Raw genomic sequence first — 24,503 nt, 5'->3', positions numbered from 1 at the left:
AGAGAGAGGGAAAGAGAGAGGGGAGAGAGGGAAAGAGAGAGAGGGGGAGAGGGAGAGAGAAGAGGGGGAGTGGAGGAGAGGGGTGAGAGAAGAAAGGAGAGAGGGAAAGAGAGAGAGGAGGAGACGAAAACGAGAGAAGGAAAGAGAGAGAGGAGGAGAGGGAGAGGAGAGAGGGAAATGGAGCGAGGAGGAGACGGAAAGGGGAGAGACGGAGGGGAAGAGGAGAGAGGGAGCGAGGAGAGGAGAGAGGAGAGTGGAAAGGGAGAGGGGGAGAGGAGAGAGAGGAGAGGGGAAGAGGAGAGAGGGGAAAAGGAGAAAGGGAAAGGGAGAGAGGAGACAGGGAGAGAAGAGAGGGAGAAGAAGAGAGGACAGAGGGAGTGGAGGAGAAGGGGAGAGATTAGAGGGAGAGAAGAGAGGGGAAGAGGAGAAAAGGAGAGAGAAGAGGGGGAGAGGAGAAAAGTAGAGGAGTAGAAGAGGGGGAGAGAAGAAGAAGGAGATGGAGAGAGGAGAGGAGAGGGTGCAAGCGTGCTTTACCGGAACACTATTTCAGGAACACAGCTGCATGGCCAACACGGAGCTTATTATTGATGGGATGAGCCGGAGCCGGCGTGCTTTCCTCCACTAATAAGAGAGTGTGTATATGTGCGTTTGTGCGTGCGTTTGTGTATGTTTATATACACTGCAAATCTGGCCAAGATTTTACTTCAACTTATCAGGTTATTCATCTTGTTTTCAGATGTATTATCTACTTACTAATTCCAAGACTGCTTCATTCTAGTCTAGAGGGCGTTTATTTTAAGATAAGTTGTCAAGTAAAATTATCTTGTTGTATGGACTGATAATTTCACTACTTTTAAGTCATTTTCTGATAGATTTTTTGTGATTTTTATATCTTACATTTTTCCAGTCTGTATAAGAGTGTGTGTGTATCCGCTAATAAGAGTGTATTGTGTGTGTGTGCGTGTGTGTGTGGACAAACAGTGCATTAAATTTGTGTGTGAGTAAGTGGTGTGTGGATCAGAGGAGCAGAGGCACACAGAGGCTCACAGATGGGCAGAGCAAAGGGGTGTGGGGTGTGACGGGCGAGACAAGCTGTCCAACTAAAGCTGAAACAAATAACAAATAAAAGTGGAGGAGGAAGAAAAGATGTCGGAATATCATGTCACCCCCGTGGAAAATAACAAGATGAATTATACGAAATAAAAAATGCTTCACCGTTATAGCCATATCAGTTATTTTAAAGGACTCATATCATGCTGTTTTCTGATTTGTTATAATGTTTCCTCATCACAAACACACCTAGAGTTGTGTTTTGTTGCATTCACACATGTTTAATACACAAATCCTTCATATTTAGGCTGAGTTCTTCCCTAAAATGGAAAACACTCCACGCTGCTCCACCTTGTGATGTCATATGGTAAAACAGGAAGGGCTTCACAATTTCAGCCCTAGAATTTCCAATCTTTACTGAAATAAAGGTAAGAAGGTAGCTTTTAACTTGAAAACTACCACTTCATGACATCACAAGGTGGAACAGAGCATTTTGAGTTTTAGAGATGTAGGCAGATTAATAAAATTGATGAAGAATTACTAAAATATGTGCGAACAAAACAAACCACAACTCCAGGTATGTCTTTGATGAAGTAACACATCATTATAACATGACTTAAAGTTCACATGAGTACATTTTTTTGTAATATTTTAAGTATAAATCACCAGGCTAAGGGGCCACAAATCGCAAAGGCTGCAGTTTTTAACATATAACTTCCTCCACAAAAAAAATATCATGTCTTTTCCTGCATAAAAACTGCTAATCCTCTAGTTTAAATCTGTACAAACAGGCTCTGAAATGCGATTCTTGTATTTGTTTGTCTGCTCATATTTCAGTCTTTTTGTCAGTTCTTCTGGATATGTTTAATATGTGAACTTTTATTTTTATTAATTATTAATACGAACGTAGTCAATTACACTCACAACGCTTGTCAGAAAAATTGCAATTCGATATTTAACAAGCCTGGGTTAACAGAGGAATCCATTGTACAAACAAAACTCCATATTCAAATACAGACATGTGCCATCTACTTTCCCCCGCCCTCTCCTCCTATTGGTCAGTCTCCATCTGGCTTTGTGTGAGTGACAGGTGGGTTTGACCATTACCAGTGATCGATTTCAATATGTGGATATCTGTGCACACATATAGGCTCTATTCACGCTTACGTCACAAACCAGGAAGACGTTTGGAAACATGTAATGGCAACTTCCGGCGGGTTCTGTTTGTGGTAGTAAGTCTGACAAAATTTAGGAAAAATTAGAAAATGTCCCTGTTTTCTTCATCTACATGTCTTTTTAGCGTTTTGTTAATCAATAATTACAACCATTTTTCAGTTTTCTTCATTTACCCACTGACACACAATTCCGAGCGCACTGGGTACATGCGATTAGAAGAGACGAGGTTGCCAAATTCAAGATGATTCCAAACAGCACATACATATGCCCTCTTCATTTTAACGCTGATCACATTTTATCACAGTTAGCAGGCGAGCCCAGTGTCGGTAACAACACCCGAAGTTGTCATCACATGTTTCCAAATAATATCTTCCTGGTTTGTGTGAATAGACCCTACTGAACTAAAAGGTATTCACTATTCCGTATAATGTTACTTCAGTGCAGTGACATCATGCTGGGGCTGTTCTACATGTATGTATGTGACGGAATTAGTGCTTACCGCAGAAAATTGGATAAGGCGTTGCTGCCAAAAATGTGTGTGTGTGTGGGGGGGGGGGGTTCTGTGCATGGAGAAGAAGTGAGGAGTGGGTAGAGGTGCGCTGAGATTCCGTGTGACGACCGTAGTTTTGCGAAGATTCACGTGGTTCGGAGGGACGTAGTCAAGGCGAGGGCCACTTGTTGTCAAGGTGGCTGCATTGACTATTAAGTGCTGCGAGAAACACTGGGCAGAATGTTCAGAAGTTTCTACTGTGACACAAATGTACGCATTAGCAAATACTGCCAATTAAGCTTGAAGATAGTGTGAAAAAATAGAAAATGGATTTAAAAAACATACTTTTTAGAGCCTGTGATTGGTACGAGTGTTTATGTTCCTGTTTTGGTGTTTGATTTTCAGCAAAACTGTGAGAGTGACTAATTAAAAAACTGTGTCAGAGACTTGTTGAACAGCACAAAGCAGCTCACCTGTTGTAGATCTAACTACACCATCTCTTTCTGGTCACATTGTGTTCAAATAAAGCTCAGATTAAAGTCTAACATGAGCAACAGAGCCTCAGACAGAGCAGTGCTTATTGTTAGCATCACACACCCAAGGAATATTGATAACGTCGGCTGCAAAGTATCAATTATACAACATTACAAACATCCATTTTACTTCTATGTACAACAGTAGGCTCTGAAGATGTTAAAAAGCGTGTAAAGACATGCAGCTCAGCCATATTTGATTCGTTTCATGATTCATTTACGTCTGTCTCATCTCATTTTCTCATCTGAGGGTCCCTGCACCCCGGGGCCCCTGGACGCCGGGCCCCTGGGCTGAGCAGGGCTTCATGGGCTAATGCAGAGTGACAGGAGCAAGAGACACACATAAACAAGAGGAGTTTAGAGACCCCGCCCCCTCACGGCCTCTATATTGATAAATGATGACAGCGCTGTGATGTTTGTCTAAGGGAGAGACCAATCAAAGGGAGGGAGAGACATTTGAGTGATTAAATTAAGCACAGTCTAAATCAAAGCAATGAGACAAATGAGTCTATGGTGTAATAATGTTTAGCTGGTTCGTTTTTGCTATTTAAACATAAAATTAAAGCCATTATTTAAGTGACGATGATTAGGCTGTGTAATTTATGTATATTAACCTCTATTGTACAAAATTTAAGCCATGTTATAATGTTGTTATCAACTCAAAAACATACCTGGAGTTGTGTTTTGTTTCATTCACACATATTTGAGTAACACTTTATTATTAGTATGTATACGATATTTATTGCGGTATCGTGGGAAAGCTCACAGTATGGTGAGGAGGCTTATGATTAGGGATGTAACAATATCCAAATCTCGGTATATTTTCATGATATACATCTCACGGTACGATATTTATTGCAATATTTTATGGAGGCTAACAAAACTGTTGATATGCTACTTTTTCCTCTTAAAATGCCTCAACAAGACTTAATCCAAAAAACTAAGACTTAAAAGTGCTTAGAACTGTTCAACTATTTCTTCTTGTAGTCTACACTGAAATGGAGCAAAGGATCATGGTCTATGTAGTTCCCTCTGTCTTTTTAGCTGCACCATAACTCTTAATTTAAACAAAGAGATTGTAATTCGATATATTGTGATGGTCCACGATATTATTGTGTGAACTTTGACGATACGATATCACAATATTTCTGTTATTGTTACATCCCTACTAATTATAGAGAGTATTATTGTCTGATAATCAGGAAGTGCGTGTTAGCATAGAGTTGCTGTTAGAGCAAAACTTGTCTGGTCTCTGAGAGTTGTGAAAAGTACTTATAAACTCATCATGGTGACTAATTTGGATGCTCAGAATCAAATGTGAACTTTGAATACATTTCTAAAATTAAAACAGAGATCGCAACTCCAATCGCACCAGTTGTCTGGATAATTGCAGTTACATATTTCAGTCAGTGATTCAACCCTACTAAAAATGTTTCTTTTGAATGTCTCTGATTGTTGATATTGCTGGGTTTCAGATAACATCACAGCATTCTCTAGGCTCATAATATTTAATACAGATGGGGGGGCAGCTAATATTAATATTGTTCAACGGCAGATTTTTGTTGTAATATAGCCTCGTCTTAGCCAGGCTGGTGCCACCTAGTGCCTCCACTCAATTTCATTTCTCTCCAGCGACTAGGTCAAGAATCAGAATACACGAGATGGTTTGCAAGAACCCCGGACGAGCAAGTCCATGTACCGGCCAATCGGCAAAGAGCCATACATTGTGTGTTGGCAACGATTCCCGAGATCGAGGATTTAAAGCCGGAACAAAGAGAATGTTTGGTGAATTGTATCAAGGGGAAAGACTTTATTGCCCTTCTTCCTACGGGATTTAAGAAAACCAGATAGCTCCGTTAGTGTCGCATTACATATGTCACGACCAAATAGCAGTGATTGGTTAAATGAAAAAAGTACCTGGCTACTGTGAGCGAACGAATTCTAATACTGTGAGGTCAGATGGTTTTCACGAAGTATCATCTTGGGTCGGAGAATTTGCCTTTCCAATATTTCATGGGAAAGTTCAATGTAATCAATAAGAAAAACAGTCTCTTGTCCCCCATCTGGAAATACGATATCATCACATTTTATAATCTAAAAACCACCAATACTTTGCAGATTTAGGGTTATTTCTGGTGAATTTGACTCATCTTCCTTGGCAGTATCAAACCTCAGTGCAGCGCCTCTGGGGGGGTCGTCTTCTCATCTTGATCCAGGATCCTTTGTCGGATTTACCTGGAGGATTAGCCCATTGTGCATGTTTTAGGCTGAAGGGAAAAACCCACCCAGACACAGGAGAGCATGTGCAGGAAGGCCCCACTCAAACACCAGCTTTGAGACTTCGAGACGGATTTATACTGGCGACTTAACGCTAACCGCCGTGCCATATTCACTGTTGATACTTTGCAATTGTTCTACATGCAAAGAAAAAACACACATTACCAAACACAGACTAAAATGGAGAAGAAATTCAAGAAGAATAAAAAAAAAACAGCACATTTTCATGAGCCTGTGATCAATACGAGCGTCCATGGTCTTGTTTAACTAACCTGTGACTGTCACTTTAAGTGTGAGAGACTTGTTTGACAGCACAAATTATCTCTCCTGTTGTAGTTCCAAACAAGTCAGCTATTTCTGGTCCAATTATGTTAAAATAAAGCTCAGTCTAACTTGCATAACAGAGCTTCAGACAGAGTATTGCTTTCAGTTGTCATTCCTTGGGGTGTGAAGCTATCAGCTGCAAAATATCAATATTGGCAAAGCAAGGCAAGTTTATTTGTATAGCACAATTCGTAGACAAAGCTGCACAAGTCAGTCAGGAATGGCATCTGAATATGACAAAGTAAGTGGAGACTTCTTCATGAAGGAAAAAAATACATCCAGTCTGGTTTTATTATGTCAAATTTTAGACAGTTTTTAGCCGTGTAAAACTGGACATTTTGCATTCTGTTTATACAGCTTAAGATTTTTTTAATATCAAGAGCTCAATTTATTTTGCACATCTGGCCGGACACATCCATACAGATGTTGTGCTCGTGGGCAAGACACGTCATCCAACATCCCTGTAGGTGTTTCAGTATGGCATGCGTGTGTGTGTGTGTGTGTGTGTGTAGCAGCTTTCTAAGAGTGAGTGAACAACGCAATTTTTTTTTACAGCAACTTTAGACGACTAATGCATTATTATTTATACCTTCACTGCTCATTCTGATTCGTCAAAGCATGTATGTATTAGGGCCGTATTGACAATAATCGCGCTGCTAATAAATCACTGTATAAACTAGAGATGGGCAATATGTCGGTTCCAGTATTAGTTGATATTGATACAGAATCAGTGATATCACCATCTGATACTTGATACCAATATTTTTTGCACTGCCCCATTCTCTGAGTAGCTTGATTCATCAGCCAGTTTCACTTCATAGAAACCGACTGACCTGACGATAGGCGGGTACTTAATTTAACTTAATTTAACCAATCGCTGCTATTTGGTCATAACGAATGTAATGCGCCACTAACGGAGCTATCTGGTATATTAAGCTTTTCCCAAATCCTGTAGGAAGAAGGGCAATAACGTCTTTCCCCTTGATAAAATTCATGCTTTAAATCCTCGATCTCGGGACTCACTCTTCGGTTTTTTGGTTTTCGTTTTTTTACGAATCGGACTGATTTCGGACCGAGTCGCTGAAAAGAAATGAAATTGAGTGGAGGCACTAGGTGGCGCCAGCCTGGCTATTGTCTGAGTGTCCTTTTGAACAAACTAACGTGTAAAAATGCAAATTGAAGAGCATTAAAATGATTTTGTATTGCATATAAGGAAATGTATTTGTTATTTTTTGCAAAAGTGAAAAGTTAATTGGTGATCTCTACTTCAACTTAAGATATATTTGTCACTTTGGATTTTATCAGCTAGTAGTATCGGCAAATATTGGTATCTGCCACAACAGCAAGGCCCAATATCGGATATCATACCAACTAAAAACAAAAAATTAAATAAAATCCATATCAGCTCATCCCTATAAACCTTCAGTGCCTACATTTAGCAGCAAAGGTTGTCAGATTGCTTTTGTACGCTGTAAATTCAAAGTGAAAGTAAATTGACAGATTGCAATTTTAAGTGCTCAAAAGATAAAAAAAATAAAAATTTAAATGAAAAAAATGAGTACACTGCCTTGCTAGTAAAGTGTTGTCATATTCCTCAGCGGACATTGACTATTGTCCTCATTCGTTAGCTGGTCAGTTTGTGTTACCTGATTTGTCTCCAGCATGAGTGGGCTGTTATTACTGGAGCAGATGAGGCTATAGCCAAAATCATTACCCCCGTCATCCCCCTCCACGGCCGCGGTGCTATCGAGCCTCTATCGACTGTCTGGGCGGTCGTGGTTTTTGGCTCCGCCCCCCTCAGATTTGTTCTCATTTTTGTTTCCAAGTGGCCGCACGCGTGTCTCCCATGTGAGGGGCTTTAGGGCAGTGACGCAGATGCAGAACAGAGGGAGGGATGGAGGGATGGAGGGAGAGACAGAGAGGATGGCAGAAGCAACAAGAGGTAAAAGATAAAGATAGGATTCTACGCTTCTGTCTGGATAATTGAAGAGAGGGAGGGAGAGACGGAGAAAGGGAGAGAGAGCGGGAAGGAGAGAGGATGAGAGGGAGGGAGAGGATGAGAAGAAGAGAAAGGATGAGAGGAAGGTAGGAGAAGGGGATGAAGAGAGAGAGAGAGGGAGAGAGAAGGAAGAAGGGAGGGAGGAGGGGGGAAAGGGAGGGAGAGAGAGAGGAAGAGAGAGGAAGGAGAGAGAAGGAGGAAGGGAGGAGAGGGGAAAGAGAGGAAGAGAGGGAAGGGAAGAGGAAGGGAGACAGGGAGAGAGGAAGGGAGAGAGAGAATGAAGAAGAGGGGGGAGATGAAGCTAGGGAAGGGAGAGGAAGATAGAGAGAGAGAGACAGATGGGGAGGGAGAATGGGGGAGAGAGAGGAAGAGAGGGAAACAGAGAGAGGGAGGGACAGAGAAAGGAAGGAAGGAAGAGAGGAAAAGGGAGCGAAAGAGGGTGGGAGGGAGGGAGAAAAGGAGGGAGGAAGAGAGGAAGAGGATGACAGATGTAACAAGAGGTAAAATAAAGGATTTTATGCTTTCGTCTGGATAATTGCGTAACTTTTCAGGTTGGAGCTTCGCAACCTTGAAAATACTCAAAATGGGGTAGCTTCTTCACAGATCTTACCTGTAAATTACCCTGGTGGCATCTCTTGCTTGTTTCTATAGTGCTTGACGAGTTTAGTTTGCCATACTTTGGAATATTGGTGGTAAAGGAAGAAGATGTACATGGAGATAAGTAACTGGAAAAAATACACAGTGCACCTTCAAGATAGAACACTTGATATGAAAACAAATACAAAATGTGAAAGTAATAATTTAAGGGAGATCTGTCCTCTGCATTTGACCCATCTTATAATTTCTGTGTAATCCCTCAGTGGTCCATGGGCGTATACTAGTCTATGTGCTCTTATACTTGTTCTGATACAGCTCCAGATACATACAAACATGCACTTTATTACATATTCACATCAAAAAACATGGAACCTTAAGAAAGTAATAATTAACCAGCCAATTTATATGTCAGCAGCCAGTCAGTCTAATGATTAACCATTTTAATAAGACTTGAAGAAATGAGAGATTAGACCGTGCATCCCTCCATTACGTAGTTTAATACTTACTGGATTACTGAATGACATTTCCACAGCTTAGTGCATAGTCTCCGGTTTCTACAGTCGCCCCCCATAGTCTAAAAAGAACATGGACTAGACATTGGCATGATAAAATCTCACTTTGTTGCTTTATACATAACATAAAAAAATAACTGCAATGTTCAAAATGACAATAAAAGGTAGTCAAAGGTGCAACTTTTCTGGTGGAGTTCCCGTCAAATGCAATTCTCTGTGGAGATGTTATTGCTTTGTCTAGAATGTTTCACATCATAATATTAAACCTTTCTATCTTGGAGACCAAATCAGACGCAAGTTACTGGTCAGATCTGTGGAGAGGTAACCCCGCTCACAGTCAGAATACCAGTTTTCTTTGTTTGTTTGCTTTTTTTAGGTATTTTTGAACTATATAGAAGATCACTTAATGGGATAAATGTAAGGTAAAGCTGTTTAATGTCATACTGTGGAACATTCTGGGCAGAGCAATGACATCTCCATAGAAACAAACAGGTGACGGACCCCCAAACAAAAAGTAACACAGTGCACCTTTACACCACACAAACCATACAAAAGAAAATTATGAATATAGAAAGAAATATAGAAAGTATCTGAGCCACCATAATCTGAACTCCAAATCTAAGGGGAAAAAAATGATTCCCACTATGGAAACCAGCCCAACAGAAAAGGGTGAGCCTGTACAGACAGATTGAGGTAGAGACTGAACAGCTGAAAGGTCTGTGGGCCTGTTCTGAGACAATGACCCAGAAACCTGCTCCAAACACTGCTCCTGCGATTATGCAAGGAAGGCAATGTCATTCACAAAGTTACACAAACAACTGGGACAATGGGCGTTCTCAATGAGCTATCCAAATGGTGGAGATCCATCTTTTTCAGATCCAATACTGATTTCGATACTATAGCTTTAAAAGTGCATTGTGTAACTTTTCTGACAGAGTACGACGTTAAACAGCTCTACCATACATTTTTTCAGTTACAGGTGGTTTTATAGCTCCAAAATACTCCAAATGACTCTCCACAGATCTGACCTGTAACTTGGTCTGGTTTGGTCTCCATGAAGATAGAAAGGTTTAAGCAAGACAAAGCAATAACATGTCCACAAAGAAAAGCATTTGACAGACCCTCCACCAGAAAATTTACACAATGCACCTTTAAGTATCTGCAGATTATAGGGACTGTAAACAGGATTTATTTACTTTATACAAAAATAAAATAAGACAAAAGTGATCCAAATGTGTTATATAACTTATTTGTCTTAACTACAGAACACCTGCTTGTTTCTCTGGATATGTCATTGCTCTGCCTGGAAATTGTGTAACTTTTCTGGTGAAGGGTCTGCCAAATGCTTTTCTTCATGGAGATGATATTGTTTTGTCTGAAATGTTTTGCAGTATGGCATTAAACATTTTGATCTCCATAAGGTCGTGATCGTTATGTTCCCATGAGGGGTAAATGCATTTTCAGAAAATGACCTTTGAACTTACAATGTCCCATATAACTCTATAGAAGCAACTTGATTAAATATTAAAACATCTTTCAGTGCAGAGTGGGCAGTTTTGTTGTTTCCACATGACAGTTTGTTGCTAAGAGACCAAACAAACAAACAAAAAAATGAAAAGGAAAAAAGAGTTTTGCCTGTAGTGTCTCATCTTAAAGGTGCATTGCGCCGGTGGAGGGTCTGTTACCTGTTTGTCTCCATGGAGATGTTATTGCTTTCCCTGGAATGTTCCAGGGTATGACATTAAACACATCCATCTAGCATTTATTAATTGTAAAACTATAATGGAGTGTAATTCTGTAACCTGTAACCTCTCCCTCGTGATACAGTATATAGGTTTAATCTATACTGTGGAATATTCTAGACAAAACAATAACATGTCCATGGAGACAAATAGGTGACGGACACAGGTTTTAAAAAAAAAGCCTAGTGATATAAGAAATAACGGGGTAAAGCTCTTTCCAAAGGCTTAAATTATGCAAGCGCTATATTCTCGTCCAGGAGTAAATTCTGAAAACAACGTAGGTTGTTCGACTTTTGTGCCTGATGCCCTCCCTCCCTATTGCAGCGAATCTTTTTCTTTGACTAGGCTTAATTAACAATGCGTTCATGCCAGGTTTAAACCGGTTTGTGGGTTTTACAATTCAATGAAATGTGTTCCTAGATTATATTTTCTCTTTATTCATGGATCTGTTAGTAATCTTTGTTAAAGGGCCTATATTATGCAAAATTTACCCTTGTGACCTCATTCACACATGTGTGAGTAATGCCGCATTATTAGTCTGTCTATGTCTCCAAAGCTCAAAATGCTCTGTTCCACCTTGTGATGTCATGAAGTTAACAGCTGCCTATTACCTTTTGTTCAGTAGAGATTGGCATTTCTAGAGCTGAAATTATTTAAATGAAGGTGTATGGAGTTTAAAAACACAGTGGAGCACTTCCTGTACTGAGTGTTTTCTGTTTGAGAATAGAATTCAAACTGTACTGCACAACTTTGCAGGTTAAGGGTTCGCCACGATGGAGATGCTATTGTTGTGTCTGTAAAGTTCCACAGTATGGTACTAAACTTCTATAAGAAGGTATAAGAAGCTGTAGCTCAGTTGGTAGAGTGTTTGTCCAGTGAGCCGAAGGTCAGGGTTTCGAATCCTGTTCTCGATATAAACAACATTGTTTGAGCAGTCAGATCCACTGACCCACAGGTTGGTTGGTGTGATTCCAGCTCCCACAGATGAATACTGTCGTTGTGTCCTTGGGCAAGACACTTAACCTACCTCATTCATACACTGGTGTATGAATGGGTGAGTGGTTCTTTGTTGTAAAGAACTTGAGTGGCTTGAAGGTGAAATGTGACCATTTCAATTATGGGTGTTCTTATTCCTCAATAATGCCTTTAAAAACATGCATTCTTACTGTGAGTGAGTGGGGTCACCTCTTCACAGATAGGGCTGTTGCGGTTAGGGAATTTCTCCTGTGGTACGTCATAGCGGCTCAGCAGCGCGGTATGCGGTACCCCCCCTTAACAAATCTATTTATATTTATAATCATAGTATATATAGTATAGTAATAGTAGTAGCATATAAAGAAATAACTTGTAACTGGGCAAAACTTCATATTCACCTTTTGAGGTTTAAGAGATGATCGGAGTGGAGTTACAATAATTCCAGCGGCACTGAATACTCTTTCTGATGGTGCACTTGTTGCGCAGATGCACATGTATTTGCAGGTGACTTTGGAGAGGAGAGGAAATCTACCTTGGTTGTCGTGCCACCATTGGTTCGGTGTCGGCTCGAACCGTCTTGGGTATGGTTTCACAGGTGGTTTGGCTTTGGAACAAGTGCCGCTGCCATCTCTCCAGCTCTCACTGAGGCAGGCTGGGTCACGTTGGTCACATGCGGTGGTGGCCGAACATGCACCGGTGGGCTCCTTAGTACCGCAGTGATTCATTTTTGAGGCTACTGCGACAGCCCTATTCACAGATCTCACCTGTAAACTGGCCTGGTGGCATCTCCTGTTGTCTCTATGGAGATTTATGGAGAAATTTAACGCCATAATTTGAAACATTGCAGGCAAAACCGTAACATCGCCAAACAAAAAAACTGGCTGGCCCTCTACCAGAAAAGTTACGTAATGCACATTTAAACATGTGTGAATGAAACAAAACACATCCAGGTATGTTTTTGATGAGGAAACGTGATAACATAGATCAGAAAATAGCATTATCTGAGCCCTTTAAAGTCAGATTCAACATGTAAACACATCATCATTTGCCTTGTGTTGTTGTGTTTTCATATTATAATGTAAGCAGTTTCCATATTTGCCTCTGATGCCCTCCCACTGTGCACCTGTAATCACTCATCACCTCCTCCGCCGCCGTCATTAGCGCTGCTGTTTTTGTTTTGGTCTGCATCTCATAACATTGTCATCTCGTACCGCTGCTGGGGTCACGTCCTGTTGTGGCAAATTATACAAGTGCTAAACCTCATATTCTCTCCTACAGTACTACAGTACACTGGCTCCCATGATGACATCTTGTATTTTCTGACCCCAAGAAGCTACTAATTTGTGGAGTTCGCTACGAATGACTCATGGTGCTTTTTGGGGCATTGCAGCTATCCTCCTGACACTGCACTGGGGTGAGATAGGCATATATATATATATATATATATATATATATATATATATATATATATATATATATATATATACAGAATACGTAGGTTCTATTCCAGGTTAACAGCAATGAAGTATCTGAGGAAAATCAAGGCTGTGAACTGTGAACATACGGCCAGCTATTTTGGTAATTTGTTGAAAAGTCCCAGGATTCATTGCTGACATACATAGGAATGAGTTATGATATGAAGTTGAAAAAAAGGATTCTGTTTTTAAAGGTCCTATATGACGCAAAATTGACTCATGTGGGCTTTTAGCCATGTTAGAATGTTATTACCTCATCAAAAACATACCTGGAGTTGTGTTTTGTTTCATTCACATGTTTGAGTAACTCTTTATTATTTGTCTGTCTACATTTCCAAAGCTCAAAATGCTCTTTTCCACCTTGTGATGTCATGAAGCGGTAGTTTTCAAGTTAACAGCTCCCTTTTACCTTTAGTTCAGCTGAGATTAGCAATTACAAGGCTAAAATTATCTAAATGATTCTAGTGAAGGTGTGTGGAGTATAAAAAGACAGTGGAGTACTTCCTGTATTACCACATGACATCACAAGTTGGAACAGAACATCCTAGTTATTAATTGTGATGACTTTATAAGCACTTTTCACAACTCTCAAGAGACTGGAGCGGTGTTTGGTCATATTAACGCACACTTCCTGATTATCGAACAATAAAAGGCATTCTAATTCGATACAGACAGTACACAGTGGACTTATTTGACCTCAAGAGCAGCTTATACAATATATCTGTACTGACACAAGATAGATTTTGCTCACATACATGGAAAACATTGGGTACTGCTTTCTTGATGCTGCTGTGTCTTTATAGTATTGTGAATCTGTAGTTATTGTTATTGGTTATTGTCTATTGTATATTTTATGTCTTCGTGCTTACTGATTGTCCAACGTGAATTTCCACAAAACTAAGCCGATCTCAATCTTAACCAAAGAGTATAGCTTTTCCTGTAAATAGATGGTGCTTGCTTCCTATAAAATTTATAGACTTAGACTTAAACTTTATTGATCCATAAGGGAAATTATTTGGAAACAGTAGCTCAAGCATCACAATATAATATAATAACAAAGAGCAAAAATATAAATGGAAAGTAAAAATAGGCATAATTATTAGGGGCATGACTTGATAAAAAAAAAAAAATAATAATCTAATTAAATACATGCTTTGTATTTGTATTGTATTATACAATATTTGCCCCAAAAGCAACATTTATTTTATGTAAATGAATTTTAGTGGACAACTTCATCAAATAAAACACACAGACAAACTCAAGCTCTTTTAATGTCTGGAAAAATTTCTTGAAAAACTAAAATTGCACTTAATTTAAAAATAGTAGTAGTAGTAGTTAAGATCCCTGTCCAAAATTGAGGAGACTTAAGTTAAAGTTTAAGATGTTTCCTTCTGAACATAGTGTTTCTGTGCTCACTGTGACATGTTTTGCATCTAAATGGTATCGTAGAGTTGAGGTGCTGTGATATGCAAACTCTGTTCTGTAAAGTTTACAATAAACAACACCTTTGTAAATACTTCCATCTGGTAGTTTTTTTTAAAATAGAAATTTACCATCCAGCAGACCCAGAGGCTTTCATGCTCCGTTATTTTTGTAGTCGGAAGTGTCTGCTTCAGTATAATTGTCGTATCACGACATGGTGCACTGACAAAAGTTGTGCATTGTTTGGCATGTAAAACTGCGATAAAATGTGTTAATATCTTTAATACATTCTTTTCTTTGCAATTAATTAATTGTAATTAACATGTTAATGTCCCACCCCTAATTATTATATAAACGTATATGTACAAGTAAAAATAAAATAGAGAAATATAGTCTCAAATATATCTCAGCTTCAGCTATGTACAAGAAGTCGTAAGGAGAAAACTATGCAAAGATGAAATAATGATTGGCAGGACATATAGAATACTTTACTTTTTTTGGAGTGACAATGTCCAGTTATTTTGCATATTGGCTTGTTGTACATTTATTTCAATTTGTATGAGAAACTGAAAAACTCACTTTAGGCATTTTTTCATGTGGCAAAGTCAGCACTAGCCCAATCTGAGTGAGGATCAGGTAGCAGTAGCAGTAGCACAGAAGCTAAATCCCAGTAGCATTGTAACCTAACACGGTGCAGGACGTTAGCTTAGCATTAGCGAGTGGGAAAATACAGTGTAAATGATTCAACAGCACCTCGAAGCGGCACCGGCACTCAAGCTAGCCGTCTGAAATCATTAGCAGTGTACTGTAATGGAATTTACTTTTTCATAAATGATAAAATGACATTAAAGGTTCTATATAACGTGAAATTGACTCTTGTGAGCTTTAAGCCAAGTTATAATGTTTCCTCATTAAAAACATACCTGGAGTTGTGTATTGTTTCATTCACACACTTTGAGCATCTTTATTATTAGTCTGTTTACATCTCCAAAGGTCAAAATGCTCTGCCACTTTGTTTTGTCATGAAGTTTTCAAGTTAATGGCTACTTTTTACCGTGTATTTAGTAGAGTTTGGCAAGTCCAGGGCTGAAATTATCCAAATGATTCTAGTTTTAAGTTAAAGTTTAAAAACACAGTGGAAGACTTCCTGTATTACCACATAACATCACAAGGTGCAACAGAATATCCTAGTTATTAATTGCAGTGTTTTTTGTTCAGTACAACTATATTTTTAATGAGGAAACATTAAATAAATCAGAAAATGGCGTCATTTGGGCCTGTTAAACAATTCTCAGATTCTTGATGACATTGTGCGTCATATTGGCTGCTATGCTAGTTTGTGTACACTGACCTTGTATCCTTTGGCAAAACACTGAACTTGTGTTGATAAAATGTCACAACAAAGGTTACATTATAAATGTGAGTTTGCTGGTAGTGTGCATTAAATTCATTTTTGCTGATCTTTTAAAAAGAAACATGGTGAAGTAAACATGTAGTGTTTGTCATTTCCCCATAGAAGTAACAAACTCATAACATAAAACTCTTTAATTAATCTCAACCAGCATGCCCTTCTGGTTCAAACCAGTAACTGCTTGTAAACTGTGGCTAGAGTGGGCAGTGTGAGTGAAGTGTCTTGCGTATAAACACAATAGTTTTAAGTATTTTAGTTTTTATTAAACTAAATGTGTACTTTTTATCTTTTAGTTATTGCATGTTAAGGTGCAATGTAGCTACCAGGTAATCAATTACATAGGCCTATAAACTTAAGGTAACATATGAAATAATATTTATTAATTCATTCATTAAAATATTTGTTGCAGAGAAGTTACCTGTAACATAAGTAGAAGTACATTTGCATCGGCCATGTTAAGTGTTTTGGTCAAAAGAGTCCCCACGCAGCTAGAGCACCTTAAGAAGGTTCTGCGGCAGACAACTGTGTGCTCTTGAGGAGGGGTGTCCAAATATTTTAGCTTTTTGAATCTAGCAGATTTATACAATTATCACTGTTAAGTTAATAAAGAGAGTTCTATTTTTGTATTGAACTTAACTGAATAAACATTATCACTGTTTTGCTAAGTTTAACTTTTAAAATATTATTAAACTCACCTGTACTTACCTGCACTGGAGTATGGGAGTGCCCAATTAAGGGAGGTGCTCTATAAAAGGAGCCAACCTCAGTCTGCATAAAGCTGAGGTGCTGTGTGGACAGGCTGTAGATTTTTCTTTAGTATTTCTTTTTTGTAACGGTCTGCACTGTTCCTCTTCAAACCCGCTGAAGTTGCGATATCTGAGTTATTACACAAGACATGAAATGGACACACCTTGAAGGGAGCAGTTGACATTGTTTTAACTGTCTAGTGTCTGTTGCAATATAACTGGTCTGTTGCGATGATATTATGTCTTATAAAAATCTGCTGGTTGAGACATTCACCCATGTTTGCTCAGGTTTGCCGGTTTTATCCTTGCTTTTGTGCATATTGATACTTTTCAGCTGATGTCATCAAGATTCTGTGGGTGGTGATGCTAACTGTAAGCACTACTCTCTCTGACGCTCTGTTACTCAGTTTAGACTTTAATTTGAGTTTTATTTTAGCACAGTGTGACCAGAAAGAGTTGGTTTAGTTGGAACGGCAACAACAGGTGAGCTGATTTGTGCTGTTAAACAAGTCTCTCTAATTATAACATTGCAGTCACAAGCTAGATGGCATTATCCAGCAGTTTTTTAATTAGCCACTCTCCTTTTTGTTGAAAATCAAACACATAAACAGGCCCATGAATGCTCGTATTGATCGCAGGCTTATGAAAATTTGCAGTTTAAATCCATTTTGTATTTTCTTTTTATTTTCTTGAGTTTCAGACTATTTAAAGCATTTTTGGCAGTGTTTGCTATACGTGCATTGTGTCACCATGATAAATGCTGACCATTACGCTATAGAACCTCCCCTTCCCCAGCATGATACCACTGCAAAGTATCAATACTGTTGTTGTGTCCTTGGGCAAGACAACTACAGTAAGATTTGTCCTCTGGTGGTGGTGCCAGGCTGGTTGTAAACAGGATTGCCTTACACTTGTACAGACAGTGGCCTTGTGATCCTCCTCTCATATTCTGACACCTTGTAACAGCTCAATGCTAAATTTGCTGTAGAAAATGTGCTCATTCATAGTAATAACTACTCCCCTTATGGTGGATAGAAGACACCCCTACATGATGTTTTCTTGATTGTTTATTGGGTAATGTTAAAGGTACACTGTGTAGCTTGCCTGGTGTAGGGTCCGTCATCCATTTGTCTCCGTGGAGATGTGCCAGAATGTTCCACAGTATGACTATAAACTTAATAATCTTCATGGAGACTTAGAAATCACATTACAGGTTAGATTTATAGAGAGATGGCCCCACTCACTGTAAGAATGAATGTTTTTTAAGATATTGTCAAGCACTTAAACACCTGTAGTTACTGTGAACAATCTAAACCAAAGCATTAACATCTCCATGGAGACAAACTGGTTGCGTACAGTCTCCAGAAACGTTTTTTTAAATAGTTTTTGTTATGTAATTTCACAGTGTAATCAGACATAGATCACATTTACATGATGCTTTTTAATTCCAAAATAATTGTTCTGAATTAAATAGTTCAGAATTGAAATATTCAAATTTGAGTTTACTTGGAAATAATAATTCCTAATTGAGGTTTACATGGAAAACACGTCAATTCCGCTCAACATCTGGGAGTCGGAAAGAGTTCTGATTGAACAGGGGGCCCACAAACATATTTACGCCTACGGGGAGAAACACATTTCAGCTGCTACAGGCTTTTATGTCATCTTGGTTTGTCGTTACGGCATGGACACAAACATGATATGTTTTTCGCAGTTGTTCCGATGATAAGGAAGCAGCAGCTTGAGAATTCTATCAACACTCTTTACGTCTGTCAGCTGAGGAGGTGGAGGGAAAAGTGTCAGAGAAGGAAGGAAAAAGACAAAACTGAATCAACGGCTGCTCTACTTTAGCCCACTCCCGCATTCTGAATCATTTCATTATTTGTAGTTCTTCTAGTGCACTTATTAAAAAAATGGTTTCGAAGAGCAATCCAATGAGCATACGCTGAACAGCTGAAATTATTTTTAAGAAGAATAAACGTTTACATGATCAAGGAATAAATAAATTTGTCTTAAAAATTGGAATAAACCACCCACTTACTTCATAATTAAGTTTAATTCCGAATAATCTGTTTTATTAAGAATTAAGTGTTTACATGGTCTTTTTAAAGCGGAATTAATTTTTTATTCAGAATTAAAGTATTTTTATTTGGAATTAAAGCCCTCATAAAAACATGGCAATAGATAAGTTGTATGTACCAACAACTAATGCTATAGGGAATGATTTCCCTACTTATTCTTTCTAAAGCCCATTAGATGACTCACAAGACTGTTTAGTTTATTTGTAACGGTAAAAATGTTCATATTTCTCTTACAAATATTATGGCTGACAGTTAAATAATTGCCTCCTTTGTGTATTTCTAATTGCTATGATTCAAATAGCAATTTCAGTTCAATTGCTTCTATCCTATTAGCATTGCCACTTATACTTATGCTAACATGTCCCGGCTGGACCTTAATATGACGATGACTAATAGTGTTTCTCATTGCAAAACTACCCACTGTTTTTTATGAAGAATTGATTGCTTGTATGGGATTTCGCCAGCTTAGTAATGGACTGTGCCTTTTTTGTCTCTGCAGCTCTTCAGGGAAGTCAGAATAATGAAGATACTGAATCATCCAAATATAGGTGAGTTCACTGTACAAAGACCCACACAATACACTCAGCTTAAACTATAATCTCACCTGCACCACCCAGCACAGAGCCACACCTGTAAAACGTGCTGTTCACAGGTGGGCAGAGTAACAGAGTACTTTGTAAACGAGTACTGCTACTTAAAAAATCTTACATTACACAAAATTGACTCTTGTGAGATGCTAGAATATTATTGTCCCATCAAAAACATACCTGAAGTTCTGTTTTGTGTCATTCCCAGATGTTTCAGTATTTTATTATTAGTCTGTCTACATCTGCAAAGCTCAAAATGCTCTGTTCCACCTTTTGATGTCACGAGGCGGTAGCTACCTTTTACCTTTTGTTCAGTAGAGATTCGCATTTCAAGGGCTAAAATTATCCAAATGATTCTAGTGAAGGTGTGTGGAGTTTATGGAGCACTTCCTGTATTACCACATGACATCACAAGGTGGAACTGTTTGAGAGAAGAACTCATCCTAAACATCCAGGTTTGTGTGATAAAAATATGTGAATGAAACAAAACACAAGACAAGGTGTGTTTGTGATGAGAAAACATTAGACCATAGATCAGAAAATGTCATAAGATGGGCACTTTTGTAAAAAGTAGTGACCCCAAATTAAAAAAGTATTTAGAGAAGTTACAACTTGAGTACTAAGTAACAGTTTGAACATAGAACAGAAGTAAATAGTGTTGGCTACTCCAAATGTATATTCATGTAAGAGTACTGTTACTTCAAAATAATATTAGCAGTGGACAGTGGCAAAACCTCATAGTAAAGTAGTAAAGTAGTAAAGTACTATATTAAAGTAACAATTTTAGTTGTCTTTACTTTATTTAAGTAGATTTAAAGTGGATAATTTTTACTTTTACTTCACTACATCTGAGAGCAGGTATCTGTACGTTCTAGTATTATGTATAAGTATTTTTTTATGATAGTTTGAGACCTGCTGAAAAGGCTGAGGAGTTTATTTAACATGTTCCTACTCTGAGCAAACTAAAATATACAAAGAAAAACTGCTGGAAAAAAAATCAATTCAGTTTCAGTACAAATCTTTATCAAAATCACGACATTTGAATCTTTATCTTTTAGACCTCAAAATCTGTGCAACATTCTTTTACTTTTTTCTCTTTAAGTACATTTTGAAATGGGTACCCTACTTTGTGATTATACTTTTACTTTGACTTGAGTATTTTTATTTATTTATTTTTTTGCTCTTTTTTGTTGTCTGTACTTTTACTTAAGTAACAAAATTGAGTACTTCTTCCACCACTGGTGGACCAAAAAAGTAAGAGTAATGAAGTATGTGGGGACACTACTACTCAAGTAAGGGTTGAACATTCAATCAGTGTGTAATAATATGTAAGTGCTGTTATATTGTAAAATGTTACTCAAGTAGTAGTAAAAGTATGGAGTCTGAAAACTACATGAGAAGTATGATTTTATTAAAGTTACTCCAAAGTATTACCCACCTCTCCATAAACATGTTTTTAAAATCTGATCTGTGATGTAACAGGACAGACAAAGGATTATATATTAGTAGTGGACTAAGAAAAGTAAGAGTAATGAAGTATTTGCGAAAACTACTACTCAAGTAAAGGTTGAACAACACTGTAAAATGTTACTCAAGTTAGTAGTAATAAAAGTATGGAGTCTGAAAACTACATGAGAAGTATGATTTTATTAAAGTACTACCCACCTCTCCATAAACATGTTTTTAAAATTGGATCTGTGATGTAATAGACGGACAAAGGATTATATAAGTCACACACTTGACAAAGAATAGACTCAGCAAATCCTGTTCTAAAGAGTGGTTTAAGAAACACAAAGGTTCAAATCATTTAATTCTGTCAACATAAGTCTTTTGCTACTTGTAGACTTACTCACCGTAACCACAATCTTTACTCGAGTAGGAGTACTGTTACTTCAAATTAAATATTATTCAAGTATAGTTAAAGGTTCTATGTTACACAAAATTGACTCTTGTGAGGTTTAAGACATATTAGAATCTTGTTTCCTCATCAAAAACATACCTAGAGTGTGTTTTGTTTCATTCACACATGTTCAGTAATCTTTTATTATTAGTCTGTTTACATCTCTAAAGCTCAAAATGCTCTGTTCTACCTTGAGATGTCATGCAGTGCTAGTTTTCAAGTTAACAGCTACCTTTTATGTTTTGTTCAGTAGAGATTGCAATTCCAGGGCTGAAATGATCCAAATGATTCTAGTGAAGGTGTATGGTGTTTAAACACACAGTGGAGCACTTCCTGTGTTAACACATGACATCACAAGGTGGAACAGAGTATTTTCTGTCTGAGAAAAGTCTCTAAATATGCGGAATTTGTGCTTTAAACATGTGTGAATGAAACAAAACAGATCTCCAGGTTTGTTTTTGAAGAGAAAACAACATTATAACATAGACCAGAAAAAAGCGTAATATGAGCCCTTTAAAGATGTAATTTAAAAGTGTAATTTATTCAGTGCTGAAATACCCTCTCAACACTATTACATAAACTCTATATATCTATGGACAGTCAGGTTTTTCTCCTATTTTAAATGTATGTGCAGTCTCCCATTCCCCCTCACAGCTCAAAGCCACAAGCTGAGGCATGATCGAGCATTTGAGACTCGATTTAGATCTGTTTTTTCCTATCTGGCAACGCTACTCCCCGACTTATCAAAAGCATTAATCACGAAATAAGATGGAAACTGGCACTTTTGCAGGTAGCATAAAATGGTTCAGAGGAAGCCACATGCTAAATCACAATATGGCTATTCATGCTGCCATAAAACTATAATAAAAAGCTCAAGGTTAGTCAGTTCATATGAAAACTAAGTCATTTATGGCCATTGCATTCTATGAACAGCGTGTCCTTGAAATGCCAACTGCCAGAATCTCTGTTATTCAAGTTAGACTTAAAGGTGCACTATGTAACATTTTGGTTGGGGGTCCGTCACCTGCTTGTTTCTATGGATATGCCATTACTCCAGCTGGAATGTTCCACAATATGACATTAAACAGCTCTACCTTACATTTACTAAATTACAGGTGGTTTTATAACTCAAAAATACCTTGAGAAACAGGCATTCTGACTGAGCAGGGTTGTGTCTATGCAGACTTGTATCTTGGTCAGGTTTGGTCTCCATGAAGTTAGAAAGGTTTAATACCATACTGTGAAACATTCCAAACAAACAAAGCAGTAACATCTCCATGGAGAAAAGCATACACGATGCACCTTTAATCTGATCTTTATTTTAACACAATGTGACCATAAAGAACTGACTTAGCTGGAACTCCAACAGGTGAGCTGCTTTGTGCTGTTAAACACGTCTCTTACACATAATTACAGTTACAAGCTAAACAACAGTTTTTCAGTTAGTCACTCACCTTTTTTGTTGTAAATCAAACACCTAAACATGAACATGAACACTCGTATTAATCACAGGCTCCTGAAAATGTGCTGTTTAAATCCATTTTGCATTTTTTTATGAGTTTTCAGTTTATCTAAGTTTTTTATTTAGTTTGCTATTGTGTCACCATGGTATCTACTAAACATTCAGCCAATAAACGTGCATGTAGAACACCCCCGAGGATGAACAGGGCTGTAGCTGTGAAGTGGCTTTGATATCATGATATATAACTATGTGAATTTCATGTGATCTTTCTTGTTGTTGTTTTTTTGTGCAGTGAAATTGTTTGAAGTGATAGAGACGGAGAAGACACTTTATCTGGTGATGGAGTACGCCAGTGGTGGTAAGTTACAAATAACAATGGATTCTAAAGCAATACACAATTTTTACAGTATATTCCCACATACATTATTAGGCTTTAGTGTTGTCAAAAGTATCGAAAACCAAATACTAATCAATACTAAAACTAGTATCAAAACTAGATACTCATTTGAGCAGGTATCGATACTAAAAAAGTCACATTCACAGGAAAGAAATGAACCTTCCTTGAGTAGCTTTAGATCTTGGGCTGTAACAGAACAAGTATAAGGAACTGACCTGGACCACTGAGGGATTATATGTAAGACCACAGGGTAATATAAAAGAAAGTATGATTTAATGTTGAAAATCCCATTCTACTGTCTAAAGAAAGAGTGTTTTTTCAATTTTCACCATGGTATTGAAATTGATATTGAGTATCGAGTCTATTCTTTAGTGTTGACATTGAGTTTGAAAGTTTATACGTAATACACAAACAATAACTAACATGATTATTCATTTCAAGTTTATTTCCATAGAAAAGCATTTAAAACAACTTTAGCTGACCCAGTGCTTCACATAAAAGTACATAGCATAGAAATATCACAGATAATACAGTATAAAGCAAAAATAACACTGTATAGGAGCAAACAGAAAAGTATAAAATGAAATGCCAAGCTATCCTGTCTAGTTACTATTAAATACCAGGAAGATGAGGTTATGATAATGAAAACATGTGATATAATTGTTATTAACTTAGAATGTTTGTACGTTTTTGTGCTCAGGTGAAGTATTTGACTACTTGGTGGCTCACGGCAGAATGAAGGAGAAGGAGGCCCGGGCCAAGTTCAGACAAGTGAGTGGAGACCAGCGCTGTCGACTGTAAGATGTCTATAGCTGCTGTATTTATGTAAACTGCTATAGACTGTACAATGTAAAGTGTAGAACAGGAAAGTCCAAAATTTTTCCATCAAGGGCCTATACATCAAAACACAGACGAAGCAGAGGGCCAATCCAGGGCCATCTGGTGGTCAAAACTGTAAATAGTTCAAATAAGTGCTTTTGTAACAAGTTAGAATAAGTCACCAAACCTTTATTCTGGTTTTGATCCTCAATAGGACACACAAAATATTTGAAACTGGCTTTATTAAGGTTACCAAGATTTTCAAATAACCTAGAGTAAAAAGCATTTCTTAAAGTAATATGGGACAATATACCTGGAAGCTCGAGGACTAGGGCTGGGTGACATTAAGAAGTTGCCGATACGATACATACCTCGATACACAGGCCACAGTACGATACATACCTCGATACAGTTCGCTTTCGATTCGATTCAATATATTTCAAAATGATTCGATACGGTTCAATAAAAAAAACAAGCAACAAAACTGTAGCTTTGTAAAAAAAATAATTTAGTAAAATACACCAAAAA

At 37.8% G+C, this 24,503-nt stretch overlaps 1 protein-coding gene across 1 annotated transcript in view; it reads left to right on the top strand.

Annotated features, from left to right (window-relative positions):
- mark1 (MAP/microtubule affinity-regulating kinase 1) overlaps nucleotides 1-24,503 on the top strand; it is a 113,366-nt gene that overhangs the window by 57,014 nt on the left and 31,849 nt on the right. Inside the window, exons 5-7 of the mRNA XM_055162451.1 lie at nucleotides 19,310-19,358; nucleotides 23,052-23,117; nucleotides 23,857-23,927. Of these exons, the coding sequence (XP_055018426.1) occupies nucleotides 19,310-19,358; nucleotides 23,052-23,117; nucleotides 23,857-23,927 (186 nt within the window). The remainder of the gene's footprint in view (nucleotides 1-19,309; nucleotides 19,359-23,051; nucleotides 23,118-23,856; nucleotides 23,928-24,503) is intronic.

Source organism: Boleophthalmus pectinirostris, unplaced genomic scaffold (assembly GCF_026225935.1).
Source record: "Boleophthalmus pectinirostris isolate CB_2022bp ecotype Guang Dong unplaced genomic scaffold, ASM2622593v1 HiC_scaffold_5, whole genome shotgun sequence".
Lineage (NCBI taxonomy): Eukaryota > Metazoa > Chordata > Actinopteri > Gobiiformes > Gobiidae > Boleophthalmus > Boleophthalmus pectinirostris.
Note: the sequence above shows the minus strand (reverse complement) of the source record. Positions and strands in the feature narration are given on the sequence as shown.